Here is a 17,989-nt window from a genome sequence, read left to right as displayed (position 1 = left end):
ATTTACTATTCAGTTAATATATATATATATAAATTTTATGTACAGCTAGATTATTTTGGGCCACAGTGGAAATATTAGCCTTTTTAAAACAATACGCATGAAGCATTATCAACGTCAAAATGGCCTGTTATTAGTCACTTAGTATAAATGTAGTAATTTACAAGATAATTGAAACATTTTATGCATTCATGATAATAATCTGTGCTTCAGAATTTACCCAGATCAAGGACAACAATGTCATTATTGTATATTACACTAGTAAATTATTTCCATTCATTTTTCTAAATGAGGTCAACCATCCTTAATTCATCTGAAGTAGACGGACATACACAGAATATCCCTGTATATCAAAGAAATAAAAAAGGTAAAGGGAAATCAGGACAGAGATAAGGAAATGTAATTGGCATGAAGTGGAAGGAGTTATAAGTGCCATACAAGTCTAGTGTACATATAATTCAAATATTTAAAGTGCTACTAAATTCACTGTACAGAAAAAATATTCAGCACATGCACTGTTGTATATCATCGATAGGGCTGGATGTAAATCAGTGTAGAAATGCAGTGGCAATTTTCAACAAAAACGTTTAAAACTGATGTTTATTTTTTATTAATTTTTTTTTTTCATATACAGATATACAATTAGCATTGTAAGTTCAGGTCTAATGGCAGGGGACAATATAATTGCTTCCATTATTTGCAGATTATTCAGTGTCAAATTACATTTGTTCACTTAGTCATTTCAAGTATCACAGAAATCCTCAGAAACTGGAGGCCAACATGTACGGGTCACTAAACCACTAGGTGGCAGCACCCTTCATTTACCCCTGGGTGGCAGCACTCTCTGGTCTGTCATCAGCCAGACTCTTGTACAGAACAGTTTTCATGGCAGACATGACAGTGATGGTGGAGAGAACATTGGTGGCAGTTTCACCGTAGCCCTGGTCCTGTAAGATCCTCACTAAACAGTCCCACTGGTCACTGCTGGTATCCATATCATCCAACACTGCTGCATGAAACAGACTTGTGTTTGGATCATCTGTACAAATGGGAAAAGTTTCATAATTTATTTTTAGCTAGGTAACAAGTATAAACTTGGTAGCATAGACAAGTTTTTAAAAATCTTATTCTTCACCTGCTGATCTTGTGTTTTGCAGTTCTTGAATAAATGGTAAAACCAGATCAAAGCTGTTATTCTCCAGGACAGTCAAGATGACCACTCCTACAGGTAGAGGCCTTGACCCCTGGTCATCCTCTGCCACAAGGGCATGCATAAGTTGTAGAGATGGACACATCCTCAGCACCTCCACATACATCTCCTTTGTGAAGGGAGACCTAAAAGGAGAGACATCACACTGTAAGCTGGTGAACATTATCTATCAAAAACACTTACTGATCACAAAGACATACCATGTCATTTATTTCCTTTGAGGAACGAATTAGACAGAAATCAATTTCTACTTGGTAATTATAATGAATGTATTATTCCGGATATTTCAAGTTTTTAATTCGAATACCTGTATAGGTATGTTCAGTAATGCGGTTCAATAGAACCAGTTTTGATCGGGTAATGATGTAAAATCAATTTAGGACGACACGTAGAGCTGTTAACACGTTTAAATTTTATACTAATACTAACTTGTATATACATGTTATGTAATTATAGAACGTTGTATTGTTACAACATTAAAGCTGCTGCGTGTCCTTGCTAGTCCATGTAGTGTGTTATGTTGTTTTATTACTGATCTTGTATCAGAAATGAATGGGTTCTAAAGGAGACTTTAAATGTTGACAAATTCCTCATAAATATAGCAGAGCATTAAATGTATGACTGACTCAACGATTGGTTGAGAGGTCTGTTTTCTTACTTGTTTTTGGCATAATCGATTCCTGCATGGACCCGGCCCTGTTTGAGCATGCAGACGATGGCCTGGTGGTGGCGGTGGAGTTTGGAGTAAACATTCTGAGCCAGGGCCTGACAGCCACATTTACATGGGACCTTACAGCTGCAGTGTCCACTAATCAAATCACCTATTTGTCCACTCAGCATTAATCTGCCAAGAACACATGAAATCAAATAAATTTACATAATCTAAAATTAGCCATGATAAAAGGAACAGGCTCAATGTTATGATTGCCATATTTACAAATCAACGTACAATTATGATTATATCTTTGTCAAAGAGATTGAATTTATTAACATTAAGCAACACACCATCAAATACATATTCTTCAACAATACACCATGGTCATACTCTCTGCATCTCTTTTTATAAAATGTGCGAGAAAACTTCCGTGAATTTGACTTACCTGTCCTGCGATATCCAGTGGGACAGAAGATCTAGTCTGTTCTCATTAAGGGCACACTGTACACAATCTGTGGACAACTCACTGGTTGGCTTGGTACCAACAGCTCCTACAGAGGCCATGATGGCATCACAGAAGGCCAAGAGTGGAGATCGATAGGTCAGTCTCACCTTCACATCTACAAACACACGCAGACAACTATACACATTTTGTATGAGTTAAACACACAGACAACTATACACATTCAGTGTGAGTTAAACACACACAGACAACTGTACACATTCAGTGTGAGTTAAACACACAGACAACTGTACACATTCTGTGTGAGTTAAACACACAGACAACTATACTCATTCTGTGTGAGTTTAAAACACACAGACAACTGTACACATTCTGTGTGAGTTAAACACACAGACAACTTTACACATTATGTGTGAGTTAAACACACAGACAACTGTACACATTCTGTGTGAGTTAAACACACAGACAACTATACACATTCAGTGTGAGTTACGCAGACAACTATACACATTCTGTATGAGTTAAACACACAGAGACAACTATACACATTCTGTATGAGTTAAACACACAGACAACTGTACACATTCTGTGTGAGTTAAACACACAGACAACTATACACATTCAGTGTGAGTTACGCAGACAACTATACACATTCTGTATGAGTTAAACACACAGAGACAACTATACACATTCTGTATGAGTTAAACACACAGACAACTGTACACATTCTGTGTGAGTTAAACACACAGACAACTGTACACATTCAGTGTGAGTTACAGACAACTATACACATTCTGTATGAATCAAACACACAGACAACTGTACACATTCTGTGTGAGTTAAACACACAGACAACTATACACATTCAGTGTGAGTTACGCAGACAACTATACACATTCTGTATGAGTTAAACACACAGAGACAACTATACACATTCTGTATGAGTTAAACACACAGACAACTGTACACATTCTGTGTGAGTTAAACACACAGACAACTGTACACATTCTGTATGAGTTAAACACACAGACAACTGTACACATTCTGTGTGAGTTAAACACACAGACAACTGTACACATTCAGTGTGAGTTAAACACACAGAGAAAACTATACATATTCTGTATGAGTTAAACACACAGACAACTGTACACATTCTGTGTGAGTTACAGACAACTATACACATTCAGTGTGAGTTAAACACAGAGACAACTGTACACATTCTGTATGAGTTAAACACACAGACAACTATACACATTCTGTGTGAGTTAAACACACAGAGACAACTATACACATTCTGTATGAGTTAAACACACAGACAACTGTACACATTCTGTGTGAGTTAAACACACAGACAACTTTACACATTATGTGTGAGTTAAACACACAGACAACTGTACACATTCTGTGTGAGTTAAACACACAGACAACTATACACATTCTGTTTGAGTTAAACACAGAGACAACTGTACACATTCTGTGTGAATTAAACACGCAGACAACTATACACATTCTGTGTGAGTTACAGACAACTATACACATTCTGTGTGAGTTAAACACACAGACAACTGTACACATTCTGTATGAGTTAAACACACAGAGAAAACTATACATATTCTGTATGAGTTAAACACACAGACAACTGTACACATTCTGTGTGAGTTACAGACAACTATACACATTCTGTATGAATCAAACACACAGACAACTTTACACATTATGTGTGAGTTAAACACACAGACAACTGTACACATTCTGTATGAGTTAAACACACAGACAACTGTACACATTCTGTATGAATTAAAAACACAGACAACTATACACATTCTGTTTGAGTTAAACACACAGACAACTACACACATTCTGTGTGAGTTAAACACACAGACAACTATACACATTCTGTGTGAGTTACAGACAACTATACACATTCTGTATGAGTTAAACACACAGACAACTGTACACATTCTGTGTGAGTTAAACACACAGACAACTGTACACATTCTGTGTGAGTTAAACACACAGACAACTGTACACATTCTGTATGAGTTAAACACACAGACAACTTTACACATTATGTGTGAGTTACACACACAGACAACTGTACACATTCTGTATGAATCAAACACACAGACAACTGTACACATTCAGTGTGAGTTAAACACAGAGACAACTGTACACATTCTGTATGAGTTAAACACACAGACAACTGTACACATTCAGTGTGAGTTAAACACAGAGACAACTGTACACATTCTGTATGAGTTAAACACACAGACAACTTTACACATTATGTGTGAGTTAAACACACAGACAACTATACACATTCAGTGTGAGTTAAACACAGAGACAACTGTACACATTCTGTATGAGTTAAACACACAGACAACTATACACATTCAGTGTGAGTTAAACACAGAGACAACTGTACACATTCTGTGTGAGTTAAACACACAGACAACTATACACATTCAGTGTGAGTTAAACACAGAGACAACTGTACACATTCTGTATGAGTTAAACACACAGACAACTATACTCATTCTGTGTGAGTTAAACACACAGACAACTATACACATTCTGTGTGAGTTAAAAACACAGACAACTATACACATTCTGTATGAGTTAAACACACAGACAACTATACTCATTCTGTGTGAGTTTAAAACACACAGACAACTATACACATTCTGTGTGAGTTAAACACACACAGACAACTATACACATTCTGTATGAGTTAAACACACAGACAACTATACTCATTCTGTGTGAGTTTAACACACACAGACAACTATACACATTCTGTGTGAGTTAAACACACACAGACAACTGTACACATTCTGTATGAGTTAAACACACAGACAACTATACTCATTCTGTGTGAGTTAAACACACAGACAACTATACACATTCTGTGTGAGTTAAAAACACAGACAACTATACACATTCTGTATGAGTTAAACACACAGACAACTATACTCATTCTGTGTGAGTTTAACACACACAGACAACTATACACATTCTGTGTGAGTTAAACACACACAGACAACTATACACATTCTGTATGAGTTAAACACACAGACAACTATACACATTCTGTATGAGTTTAACACACACAGACAACTATACACATTCTATGTGAGTTAAATGATAAGGAAATACCAGACTACCAACATTTATTGAATATTTTATGAAACTTTCATGCATGTAGTTTGCATCATCAATGCAATGTTTCAGCTTGCTACAAATTTTGTAAATAATGTGTCTTTTTCTTGAGAAATTAATGTCTAATTTGTTAATATCATGGGGGTATGAAAAAATTATGAATGAATAGAGTAATTAGTATAATCAGGAAAACCAATTATACAGAATTTTCTCTATATTTCCATTGTTATCACTTCCATCCTAATACAAACATTTATTCCTTATTTATATATTTTTAAAATAAATTGAAAGGTCAGTGCCTTTATTGAGAAATATACATGTATCATGGTCCACTGGTTTTAATTTGATTTTCCAATACACCCTTTGGCTTTGACATAGAAAAAAATGGCTCGTTGTCTCAAAATTTTTATTGAAGATATTTTAATTCATACCTAGATGTCATGTGGAATAGCTGTACATTTTTAAAAGAATCAACTGTACTTTGCACATGTCAAAACCATCACCATGGTAGAATAGAAATAATTATGCTGTTATAATTGTTTAAAGATAACCCCCTTGGAATCGAGATCTTTTTGGAAAATAAAAACTTTGTCCTTCAAGCTCATTCAGTTTATTTATTTTCCAACAAATTCTTTCAACTCCTGAGGTTATATTCTTCAACAAATTCCTCCTATGCAGTCATTATTTCTATAATGAAATAACATTGCAACAGCATAGCTTTAACTATGACAAAACACATCATATTTACTAATTAACACATAATTCAAGCAACAGCATAGGTTTATTTATGACAAAACACATCATATTTATTAATCAAGTCATAATTCAAACAATTTTGCAAATTGTGATAAATTCAATGTCATGGGAAATGTGGGATTAATAGAATCCTTCATTAGTACGAGTGTGGGATAGGGAAATTCCACCGAGGGGACAGATTCGCAGTCTAGGACGAAGCTTTTGCCGAGTTCTAGACAGCGAATCTTGTTCCAGAGGTGGGATTTCCCTATTCCACACGAGTAAATAATGAAGGATTATTTTTCTCACATTTTACCTACAGTTTAGTGCATAAATCTAGGAGCTTTGAGAAAATTAAAGATTATCAAAATCCTCATTTGAACTTCAATGCAAAAACTAATTAGATAGGCAGAAAGAGCATACCTGAAAACTAAAAAAAACCAAAGTTGTCCACCAGAAAGTATACTACATTTAAAGATAACAATGCAAAATATTTTTACTTCACTGTTTAACGTAAATCTTCACCGTGTAACGTAAATCATAGAAAATGTATGACGTCACGATCAAATGATGTCGCAGCAGTGTGAGACAGAAATATCTCACATGGCTGTCTCACATGGGTACAGTCGATCTCACACTGGTGATAATGTGAGAAATACATATCACAGGGGTGTTCTCACAATATAAAACAGCAAATATTGAAAGGGGTGTTCTCACAATATAAAACAGCAAATATTGAATGTGTGTCAATCACAGTGTACATGTACTTCATTTGTGGAAAGAAAAACAGATTAATGCTTTGAAAATAGCAATAAGTGCTCCCCTTTTATATGCATAGGTATATATAGGTATTATACATGAACATATGATTCTATTTAACAATCTAACACAAGTACAAAGATCATCATATGATTCAATATATTTTTATCAGAATGCTGGTATTCTTCCATTAGTAATCTTCTGAAAGCGTGTAGTTCTCATGATATCTTTTAGAAGATGCAAAGTGTATATACATATTATATATACTATTATATTGTAGTTACAAATTCCATTTGAAAATCAATACTTTGCCTTCTTTTACAATGTAAGCACTTTTGTGTTAATTTTTCCATATATGATTTTCATTTATCATTAATTTTAAGATTATTGAATGACAAATATCATTACTTATTTCACCAAAGATCTTTTCTTTAAAAAATCTATTTCATGTCTGTTAATATAAATATTAAGACCAGCCAAGTAAATATTATCATTATTTACACTGTATTTTCAATTCAAGAATATAATACAATTAACTTCCTTCTATTTTCTTAACAGATAAATGTGATTTATGGATTTCATATATAGATACCTCCTAAACAGGTTCTTGAAATAACCTTACCTTCAAAATAGAAATATTTGACAATTCCTGATAAGGTACTATGACTTACGTTAGCTTGTGCATTAAAAAACTGGTTGACACAAAACAAAGTTGAGAGGATTAAATAGCAAGGGACAAATACCTACCGTCATTCTCAGCTGAAAACAATGAAACAGCGAAAACCTTGAAGTAACTCTTATATTGATAATCCATTCATGTCTGCACCCAAAAATCAATATTGCAAGAGGAAGGTGCATTTCGTCCAATCAATTAAACTAGCTGCTCTAGAAGATACTTGTTAACAGTCTGTAGTTATTTGAGACAAACGTAACAGTCTGTAACTATTGTTGCTTAAGATTTAAAGGGCTGTTATAAATCTACTGATAGTGGTATGTAACGATAAGGTATAGATTATTTAACAGAGAACTACAATGAAATGAATAAAATCAATAGTAATGCATGTTTAGCCAAAATCATGAACAAAAAGTTTAATAAATACTAATCAGGTTTGTTTCAAGCCAGGGCATCATTTGTAAGGCAATGCGTCCCTTAATTTGGGAATTATTTTAAAATGCACATGTAAATTAGGACATTGACCTTTATCAGAATTTGATCTTTACCTCAGAACTTTTAACTTTGCAATCAAGAAGCTCAAATCTCTGGTCATGTCTAGTATCTATTTAGTTGTAAGGGGAAGGGAGAAAATGCAATGGACCAGACTGGAATTTGAATTCAGTCCCCCTGAATCTCCAGTCTGGCCTGGAGGTTATAAAACTTTTACCGTACTCATACTCAAAACTCAGCCATGTTTGCTTTGAGTACAACTCTGAGCAAGTTCCGAAGCATGCTCGAAAAATCTTGCGCATGTACTCCATTTCAGTATGAGAATGATTTTAAAGAAGTTTTATAACCTTCATTCTTGAGTATGAGTACGATTTAGAGCTCGGAGTTTGAGTTTGAGTATGAAAACGTGCTCAAAAAAGTTTTATAACCTCCAGGCCAAGTGTTGTACTGTGCTATCTGGCCATCAGTGATTGAACCAGTCTGACTGACACATTTCTCCCTACTTAATATCTTCCTACTTTTATCCCCTGACAGACATTTTTATCTGTCAGTTCTAGGAACTGGTCTATGGCACCAAATGTAACAGGAAGGGAGAAAATGTGAAAGACAACACTAGAACCTGAACCCAGGCCCCTTGAATCTCTATTTGACACCGTTGATCAAACCTGTACATAAACTTGATCAAACATAACATTTGTGAGATTGAGGGTCAATGATATTTCGTACAAACATTGTTACAGATGCATTCATACATGTGCAGGCAAAAACATTGATAACTAATTAATCTATTTTTATTTTTCTGTTTAATGCTGATTTGAAGAATTGAATGGCAATATTTGTACATCACAAACTAAGTGAAAGACTGCCACAATGAACTTAATAATGTAATTTTACCTCCCTATTCTATATCATAGGTTTTATCAATTTGACTAGACATACATATACACTGTACTATATACAATTTTTGACAGACACTGCCAAATGCAGATTTTATATTTGATGTTTCTAAATTTGATTTTGACATCACTATAGACTAATTATAGAGTTATCATGTTGTTTATTGACTGGATAAGTTTTACAGAGTGACTTTATTTTTTTAAAACTGTTAAATAGTTCAGTTTCTAAATTATTTAGATTCTTTTTCAATGAACAAAGTTCACTTTCAATATTATATTTTCAATGTAATATTATCATTAAAGTTAATTATAGATGTATTCTAAGGTTTCATATTAATCTTTCTTTATGATAAAACATTGAAGAAGAGTGACACGCTAAATGATTTCTACTAAAATTCATTTGTGTGTGTCTTAACCCCATACAATTTCCACTTAATTCATGACTTAAATTCATTTCTATGTGTCTTAATTAATACCTTTACGCTTTCCTCTTGAAATCATTTCTGCGTGACTAACGTACTTTATACAATTTCCACTAAGATCCATTTCTGTGTGACTAACGTACTCTATACAATTTCTACTAAGATCTATTTCTGTGTGACTAACGTACTCTATACAATTTCTACTAAGATCTATTTCTGTGTGACTAACGTACTTTATACAATTTCCACTAATATCCATTTCTGTGTGACTATAACGTACTCTATACAATTTCCACTAAGATTCATTTCTGTATGACTAACGTACTCTATACAATTTCCACTAAGATCCATTTCTGTGTGACTTAATCTTTTAAAGATGTTATGACAACTTCATTGTGATTCATAACCAATTCTGTTATAAATGATAGACAGACGACTGAGTTAAATACTGGAGAACTTGACCATATAGTTCTTGACCCATACATCATTCTGAGAGTAAATCGATCATTTTTTAAAATCACTTTAAAATATTTCAAAGAATTAAATATTTCATTCAGTCTAATAAATCAACAATTCTGTTGAATTTGGCTGTAATATATATATGCATATAAACATAACCAGATATATATATATATATAATGTTATATATGTCTCTGATATTATATAATTATTGCACAGACACTTGTTTCTGTAAAACACTTACGATCTCTGTATACTAATATAATAACACGTGTTATTATTATTATTATACAGAGATCGTAAGTTATTAACAGAAACAAGTGCCTGTGAATTATTGCATGTAGTTGACGGTAATATTGAAAATTTTCACCTCGAGAAAACCATTGTCAACCGAGGCGTACAATGGTGAATTCTCGAGGGGTGAAAATTTTCACTGTTACCCTCAACCACATGCAATATTTGTTTTATTATACTGATTGTTATACAAACAGCAAAACAAAAAAACTTACGTCTGTTGACATTTGATCAATCACTGTTATGAGATATTTTGTATATCGATGCGGGTATTCGTGTTTATTACAAATGATGTCATCTTACAATCTACGGCGAACCATACGCATATAAATTTGATGCATGTGATAATTTTTATATCACCCCTTGTCAAGTACTGTTACCCATTGCTAAATACTATTACCCTGGAGCACGTGCTTTTTGTTCTCAGATTGTATAACAATAGGCTTTTCCAAATGCTTCTCAACCAATCAGATTCCAGTATTTTACGTGAAAGTTTAATAAAACCTATTACATACTACATGTAATTAAACTTTAAAAACTGGATCCTACTGACTGATATTCTTATTGCACATATGTTTTAATTAATGGATCAAATTGAAAAGAAACAAATCATCACCAGCACATTAATATTTCCCTGTTTGTATACTTATGTTGAATACTTTGTATGATGATTATTTTTAAGGATGTACTTCTAAGTTGTGTTTTGAAACAAATCATTAAACACTCTCCATCATATATCAGACAAATGAGATTGAAAGCTGTTTAAAGGTAACTTCAATGACCTTAAATTATATGTACTTCATCTACAACAAAATATTTTTCTTCCTTGAAAGAAAGTGAAAAAAAAATCAATTATCAACACCATAGGCCTATATAATGATCAAATTTTGATATTTGAAACTTTTACCTACTTTACAGAAAATATATTTGTTAAGATGGTGGATAAATAAAAAAAAAAGAAGAGTATAAATGTATTCTCTTTTAAGAAAGACATGGCTATAATCTTTATAAATAATACTTCATTAACTTCCTTTTAAAATTTCATGACTGCTAAACAAAGGAATCAAAGAAAAGAAGCCCATTTCTTGGATACTCTCATCAGTTTAACCTTTTTCCATCTCTATTCTTCTTTCCAAGAACTGCATGTAAATACATTAACTTCAAATATCATTTGGTCTTTTTACAACTTCATGTACATACATTTATACATGTATTTCTGGGTTCAATCACTGGTAAGAAAATATATGTATGAGAATACGTTGCATCAATTCTAACTTACAGTGCATATAAATAAATTTTCAATTCAGTCATCTAATCACCAAAATATGTACCCTGACCTAAGTCCTATTGTACAGAATTTTGTTAAATAAATTACCTCTGAACTTGGCCAGCGTGGCTGAGGTCCTCAAGATTCCTTTGGGGCTATTAGCAGCATGAATGGCCGCCTCTTCATACTTTCCATCCTCGAACAACTCATTGAACTTCTCGATGTATTCCAGCATCATTTCTGCTTCCTTCTCCTTGTTGGGGTCATCATCTTCAAACGATGTGGTGTTTACAGCGCTGGGGGAACCATCCCTCTTCTCCCCCTCCCCCTGGTTCTGCTCTTGCCCTGCCTCTGTACACCAGTAAACTTCAATCAGTATAGGTTTGCTCATGAAGTAATTTCTAGCAAATGATGATGTACAACCATTTATCATTGTGACAGCAAGCATCACAAAAAAGGCTCCACTTTGTGGTATTATTTCCTAAGTGCAAGTTCCATAACTCTTTCAAAAATAGGTCAAAGATCTGTAGCTCTGTGGAAAAATATTAGGACAGACCTGGAGATCTGTCCCAATATTTTCCCAGAGGGCTACAGATCTGCAGCTAAACAAAATTCAAACTCAAACTTGATCTGTAACACATTGATATAAGTTCATGTATACATTTTCTGGGATTATCCCCAAAAAGTCCAGAAAAACATTGCGTTGATAGACAGACTGGCACCCATCAATTGTGGGACTCTAATAAAAATATGTTTATATTTCTTATTTCTGAATCAAATGAAACATTTTGTATGGACAAAAATGTACAGTACATATGGACATAAAACAACAGACTTGGTATATTGGTTATCATTTACCTTTTTCTTGCACCTGCAGTCCAGTGGCCTGAGCAATGGCAAACATTACAGCATCACCCACCGTCTGATGGGGAGGCTTGAAGCGATTGTAGGCTTGTGCAGCCTCCACAGCAATTTTTAATCGATATCTCTTTGCTCTGTAGATAAGGCCTTGCCGCAATAACTGGTCTCTAGTATTTACCTTAGAATCTAATTTGTTTTTAAAGTCAACTTTTTGAGATTTTGGAACATATCTTGTCCTAAAACTTATATTTAAGTCTTTTAGTTGTCGATCTAAGACGTCTAAATTTTTATACAGCAGGTTTAAGTCGGTAGCTTCCTCCAGTGTTAATCCTAAAGAGAAAAAAAAAGAGTAATTAAATACATTTTAAACCACTTTGTCAAGGGAATTCTTGGATAGATATAAGCATCTCCCAGAGCATTTTTACAAACAGTTTGCTAGTGCAGATAGCACACACCTGGTATAAGTCTTCGGTCTTTTTTCAGCTCTCTCTTTGGTGGTTCTGCCACTTCTCTTTCTAACTCCTCTCTCTTCTGTCTTTTAGATCTCAGATCCTGTAACTGCTGTTGAAGCTTTTCATTATCTTTTTCGATTATCGCATTCCTATAGAATTTAGTATAAAAGTAAAATTCAATCTTGCATATCTATTTTGTGTTTTCATATGAATCCACACAGATACAGGGTTCTTGTAAAAATTAATTACTATAAATGAAATTGATGAATATCTAAAAACAGGTGACTCTCGATGAATATCTAAATACAATGTACATGTCGCTGTAATGATATTCTAACTATGGCATCATAATCATAAATGCAATGGTTATAAATAAAATTAATGAATATTCAAATACATGCTGTACTACTAATATTCTGACTGTGACATCATAATAATGAAAAAATTCCTGACATTCTCTAAATCATTTTACAATTCGTCTGTTTTTTAATAATTCAGCTATGAAATTATAGGTCTGCACCATATCACCAATGCTTTTTAACACATATCATTATCTGTGCAATTTTACATTTACTTCAATACATGCAGAATACACTAGATATTCAAAATTCCACTGACAAAACCCTTGATTTTCTACATATCTTGCAAAAAATATGAAAATCCACAATTTTTGTGATGTCAAATTCATTGCTTAGTAGAAGTGATGCTCAATTATCCAAAACTAAATTTGACCACTTTCTAAATGTTTGTAAGGCTTTTGATTTTCAAGGACAATGAATAACAAAAATGGAACCAACTTCCATGGAGTGCCAAATTAACATAAACTCAAATAATTAAAAATATCTTTTTCGAATTATTTAAAGATATCACGCAATAATTGATTTGATGTGCACATTAATTAATTCAATTAATTGAAGAGAGCAATAATTGATTTGATGCGCACATCAATTCGATTATTGCTCTCATCAATTCAGTTGATGAGAGCATCAATAATGGTGGAATTATTGCTTGCAGAATTTAATTTGGTGCTCAGTAGAAATAACATGTTGATCTCATTGAAGATATCTTTAATTATTTACAACAATTTTGTAAAAGGAATTAATGTGCACATTAATTCTTGTTAAAGAGAGCAACAATTCAAAGAGATCATTAATTCAATAGTGAGTAGATATGCTAAATTGAAGATAGTTGTTCTCTCTAAAAAAAATTAATGCGTGCATCAATTGAATTAATGATATCATTCATTCGATTGAAGAAAACAATAATTCAAATATTGTGCACATTAAATGAAATGATGCATGCTACAATTCAATTGAAGAGAGAAATAATTCAATTATTGCATGCACTAGTTAAATTATTGCTCTCTTTAATATTGAATTGTTTTAAGTTTGGATGCATTCAGTTGTTGATTTCATCAATTCATTTGAAGAGAGTAACAATTCAATTATAGTATACATCAATTCAGAATAGTTAATGCTTATCATCAATTCAATTAATGTGTGCAATGATTCAGAATTGAAGATAGCATTAATTATTTGATGAGATCTTTAAGTGAATTGTTGCACACATCAAATGAATTGATGATATCTTCAACTAATATTTTCAATTATTTGAGTTTTAAATTATGTTAATTTGGTGCTCCACAAACTTCTTTACATCATAAATGAAAAACAGGTACATCATTTCCTTTCAATTGATCTAATTTAAAATTTGCACTTCTTACAAATTAAAAAAGCTTCTGATCCAAAGTTCTACATCTATTAATACCTTTCTTCGAGTTCATCAGCTCTCTTTTTGTAATTTCTGATGGTAGACGGCTCAGAGGCCATTGCTTTCAGTTTGCCATTTAAATAGTCAGCCTCCTGCTGACCTTTCCTGATAGAATCAATAGTGCATTCGTACTCCTTCTTAATGGCTGTCAGTAGTGGCTTGTATGCTGTTACATACTCAATTATCTACAGTTTGTGAAAAATCCAAATTTTTCAGTACTTTAAACTTTAATGAACTATGTCAGTATTAATTACAATTATTAGTGATGCAAAAGGAATTTTAAAATGCTAGTTTTCATTTTTTTTAAAAACTGAATTCCTAAAAAGAAATTCAGTGTATATATATATTATACAGGCAATTTTTTTATGATAATTTTCTCTGACCTTGTTAAATGCATCCCTGTAAACAATGTATCTCTGTTCTGCCTCCTCACTGTTCACATTCTGGATTTCACTTTCGATGTAATCATTCAGATCACAAAGAAACACACGATCAGATTCATTGGTGATGATTGGAGGAATTCTGGGAAAACCGCCTGGTGTCGAAGCACGACTGGAAGTTTGACTCTGCAAATGAATCAAATATTTCATATCATATAGACTAAAGTCTTGCTGATTTATAATTAGCTAAAATAGTTTAATGTGTCTTGGTGTCCTCATAATGCCCCTTGCACTGGATACATGTCTTGTACTGTAGCAAGAGGAAGCCGATCTGCTAATTTACTGCACATCAATTATAAGTTCATTAGCAGATGTACATGTACATACAAAGTTAATGTAATAATAAGTAAAGCTAATCATTTTGAGTGTACTAATATACAAATCTTCAAACTATAATAATTCCAACACAAATATCTGAATGAAACAAAATTCATGATATTTATGACAAGAATTTTTTATTGAAAAGAGAACCTCCTCCTGGATTTCCAACCATCCATCATTTTGACAGTAATGACATTCAAAATATTCATTGTTATTATGGTGATGGCCATGCACAGCCAAAAGTATATATATATGAGTCTGTATTATGGTTAACACTATATTGAACATATAACTACAAAATTTCAACAACAACAAAAATCTTAGAGATTTGACTCACTGTTTTAATTATAATAAATAAAAAGATTTTTTTTATTCAAATGTGTCTAATTAAAATTTAATGAGCTACAGACAGTGAACAAAGTACACAAAGGTTAAATATTTTCATTTATTTTTCACACAAAGTGAATTTTTTTTCCACAACGAATGTATTCATATGAAATAATCTTTACTCCAATTCATATCAAATTTCAATTACATTCAGAATTTTCTGTACTATTTGATAGTGATACCCTTTATCATAACTTTCTGACATTCTATCCTTGAATTTATGATTTAAACATCATGAAAATATTTAGTTTTAATATACCTGTGTAACAGAGACATTTTTCTGCCTCTGATGGGATTTGAACCCATGGTCTCTGGCACACAAGTCCAGCACTCTACCAATCAAGCTTAAGGGTTAACCCACCAGTCATAGCTAGTAGGAATGCCATATCATTCACACTGCCACACATTTAAATTAAACTGGTCAACAAATATTACTGTTTGTTTTCAAATAATTAATAAATCGCTTCAATGATTCAAAGTAAAGAGATACAGTCTTTTGAAGTACTTCAAATTACACCACATCCATTTTACAATTACATATAATCATTTGTAAAATGAAAGCTGATTCTCAATGACAATGGTTTATTCTCATATACATGTGCTTTAGTGCCAATAAAGAATTGAACTATTGTAAATTTGAAATGCAGTAATTTTTGGGATGTTCCAAATCACTCCTTAGTAATTCATCTGTTCCTTTTTATAATTCAAAACCATCTACTCCATGATAGTCTTGATCATTAATTTATGCCCTAATTCTCACGTGTAGAATTATTTTCGTTTTTTCTAATTACCTAGATTCGGGATATTTTTTGTCCAGTTATGAATCTAGATACGAATGCGGGTGGTTTCGTCCCGATTACCTATTCGCACCTAGTGGATTCGCACTTTTACCTGTACGCCCCAAGTGGATTTGTCCTGAGTGGTTTCGCCCCCCATTGAGTATGTAGCAACAGGGGTCGGAACGATTGATCAGTGCATACTCTCCTTTAACGATGAGCAATTGAATTGAAATTAATGAATGCTAATATATTAATTTACAAGTTATGTTCATTTTTATCATTATACCAACAATTTTTGGATGTTTATATACGGCAACAGTGGTTAGGACGATTGATCAGAGCATACTTTCTTTTAACGATGAGCAATTTAATTGAAATCAATGAATACTATACAGTATATTACTTTAACGACGTCCAAACTATGTCCATTTTTATCATTATACCAAGAATTTTTGCCATGGCAAGTTGCATTCATTGTGGAAAACCAATAAGTAAAAATTATCATATGAAACAGAATTAGCATTATATGTAGATAAAATTAGTGAGTCAATTATATGATTTTATTAATCTTAGATATATTTATATAAATCAAAAAGTTAAGAATTGAATCAATTTTTGAAAAATTAGCAATCATAAAAAAATATCATTGATATACATTTAATAACAAACAGACTTTTAAGAGGCATTTACTGCCAGTAAAATTGAATGAAATTACAGACCACAGTTTAGATTTCTTGCAAAAGATAAAGTAAACAGGAACATTTTTTACGCTTCACAGATGTCAGACATCGGAAACTACACCAATTCTAACGCACACCTACGCACTGTTGTACCTATAACTAGATTCTACGCAGGTAAAATAGGGGCGAAACCACTCGATTAGTACATTGGGGCGTTACCACTCGACTATAAGCCAATCTTCTACCTGCATTGAAATTGGGACGAAACCACTTGGTGTGAATCCACTAGGTGCAAATGAGTAATCGGGACAAAACCACCCGTTATCTCTAGATACTATTGCCAATATTTTTTGCTTCGCCCTCAAACACGGTCACGCCGTAAGACATATTACTACATAAAAGCTATTTTGAGAGAAATATATAGATCGAGTGATACTACATAAAAGCTATTTTGAGAAAAATATATAGATCGAGTGAATTTTACAACTGTTCCGATATTTATGCAATATGTCCATCGTCTCGTTGATATCTGTACATGTTGAAAACACAACTGTAAGTTGTAACGTATTTCAAGTGTTTAAAGCAAAAATAAAAACTCGCCACCATCTTTTTTTTAAATGCAATAGATAAATATGTTTATAAATACAAAACACACCATTTTCTCTGTTCACTCTATGCTGTCCTCCATATTTAAACAAGTGGTAGGTAGGATATGACGTAACTCTTCCTCCGCTGATAAAGGAAATCTTATATTTAATCCGGATAAAATTGACTACAAATTATATGAAATCAAATGTGTATAAATGTAACGTGCGTCA

General features: G+C 32.8%; 1 protein-coding gene across 1 annotated transcript; it reads right to left on the bottom strand.

The window, feature by feature from the left end:
- Positions 1-591: 591 nt before the first annotated feature.
- Positions 592-17,890, bottom strand: LOC125650378 (clathrin heavy chain linker domain-containing protein 1-like). The gene is made up of 10 exons (XM_048878613.2): positions 17,827-17,890; positions 14,948-15,130; positions 14,562-14,749; positions 12,798-12,943; positions 12,340-12,672; positions 11,590-11,832; positions 2,308-2,482; positions 1,866-2,051; positions 1,133-1,332; positions 592-1,036 (listed from the first exon to the last, which is right to left on the bottom strand). The coding sequence occupies exons 1-10, from the start codon at positions 17,827-17,829 to the stop codon at positions 819-821; spliced, it is 1,875 nt and encodes a 624-aa protein (XP_048734570.2). The 5' UTR covers positions 17,830-17,890; the 3' UTR covers positions 592-818.
- Between the last annotated feature and the right edge of the window lie 99 nt (positions 17,891-17,989).

This window comes from Ostrea edulis, chromosome 5, assembly GCF_947568905.1.
Source record: "Ostrea edulis chromosome 5, xbOstEdul1.1, whole genome shotgun sequence".
In the NCBI taxonomy this organism is placed as follows: domain Eukaryota; kingdom Metazoa; phylum Mollusca; class Bivalvia; order Ostreida; family Ostreidae; genus Ostrea; species Ostrea edulis.
Note: the sequence above shows the minus strand (reverse complement) of the source record. Positions and strands in the feature narration are given on the sequence as shown.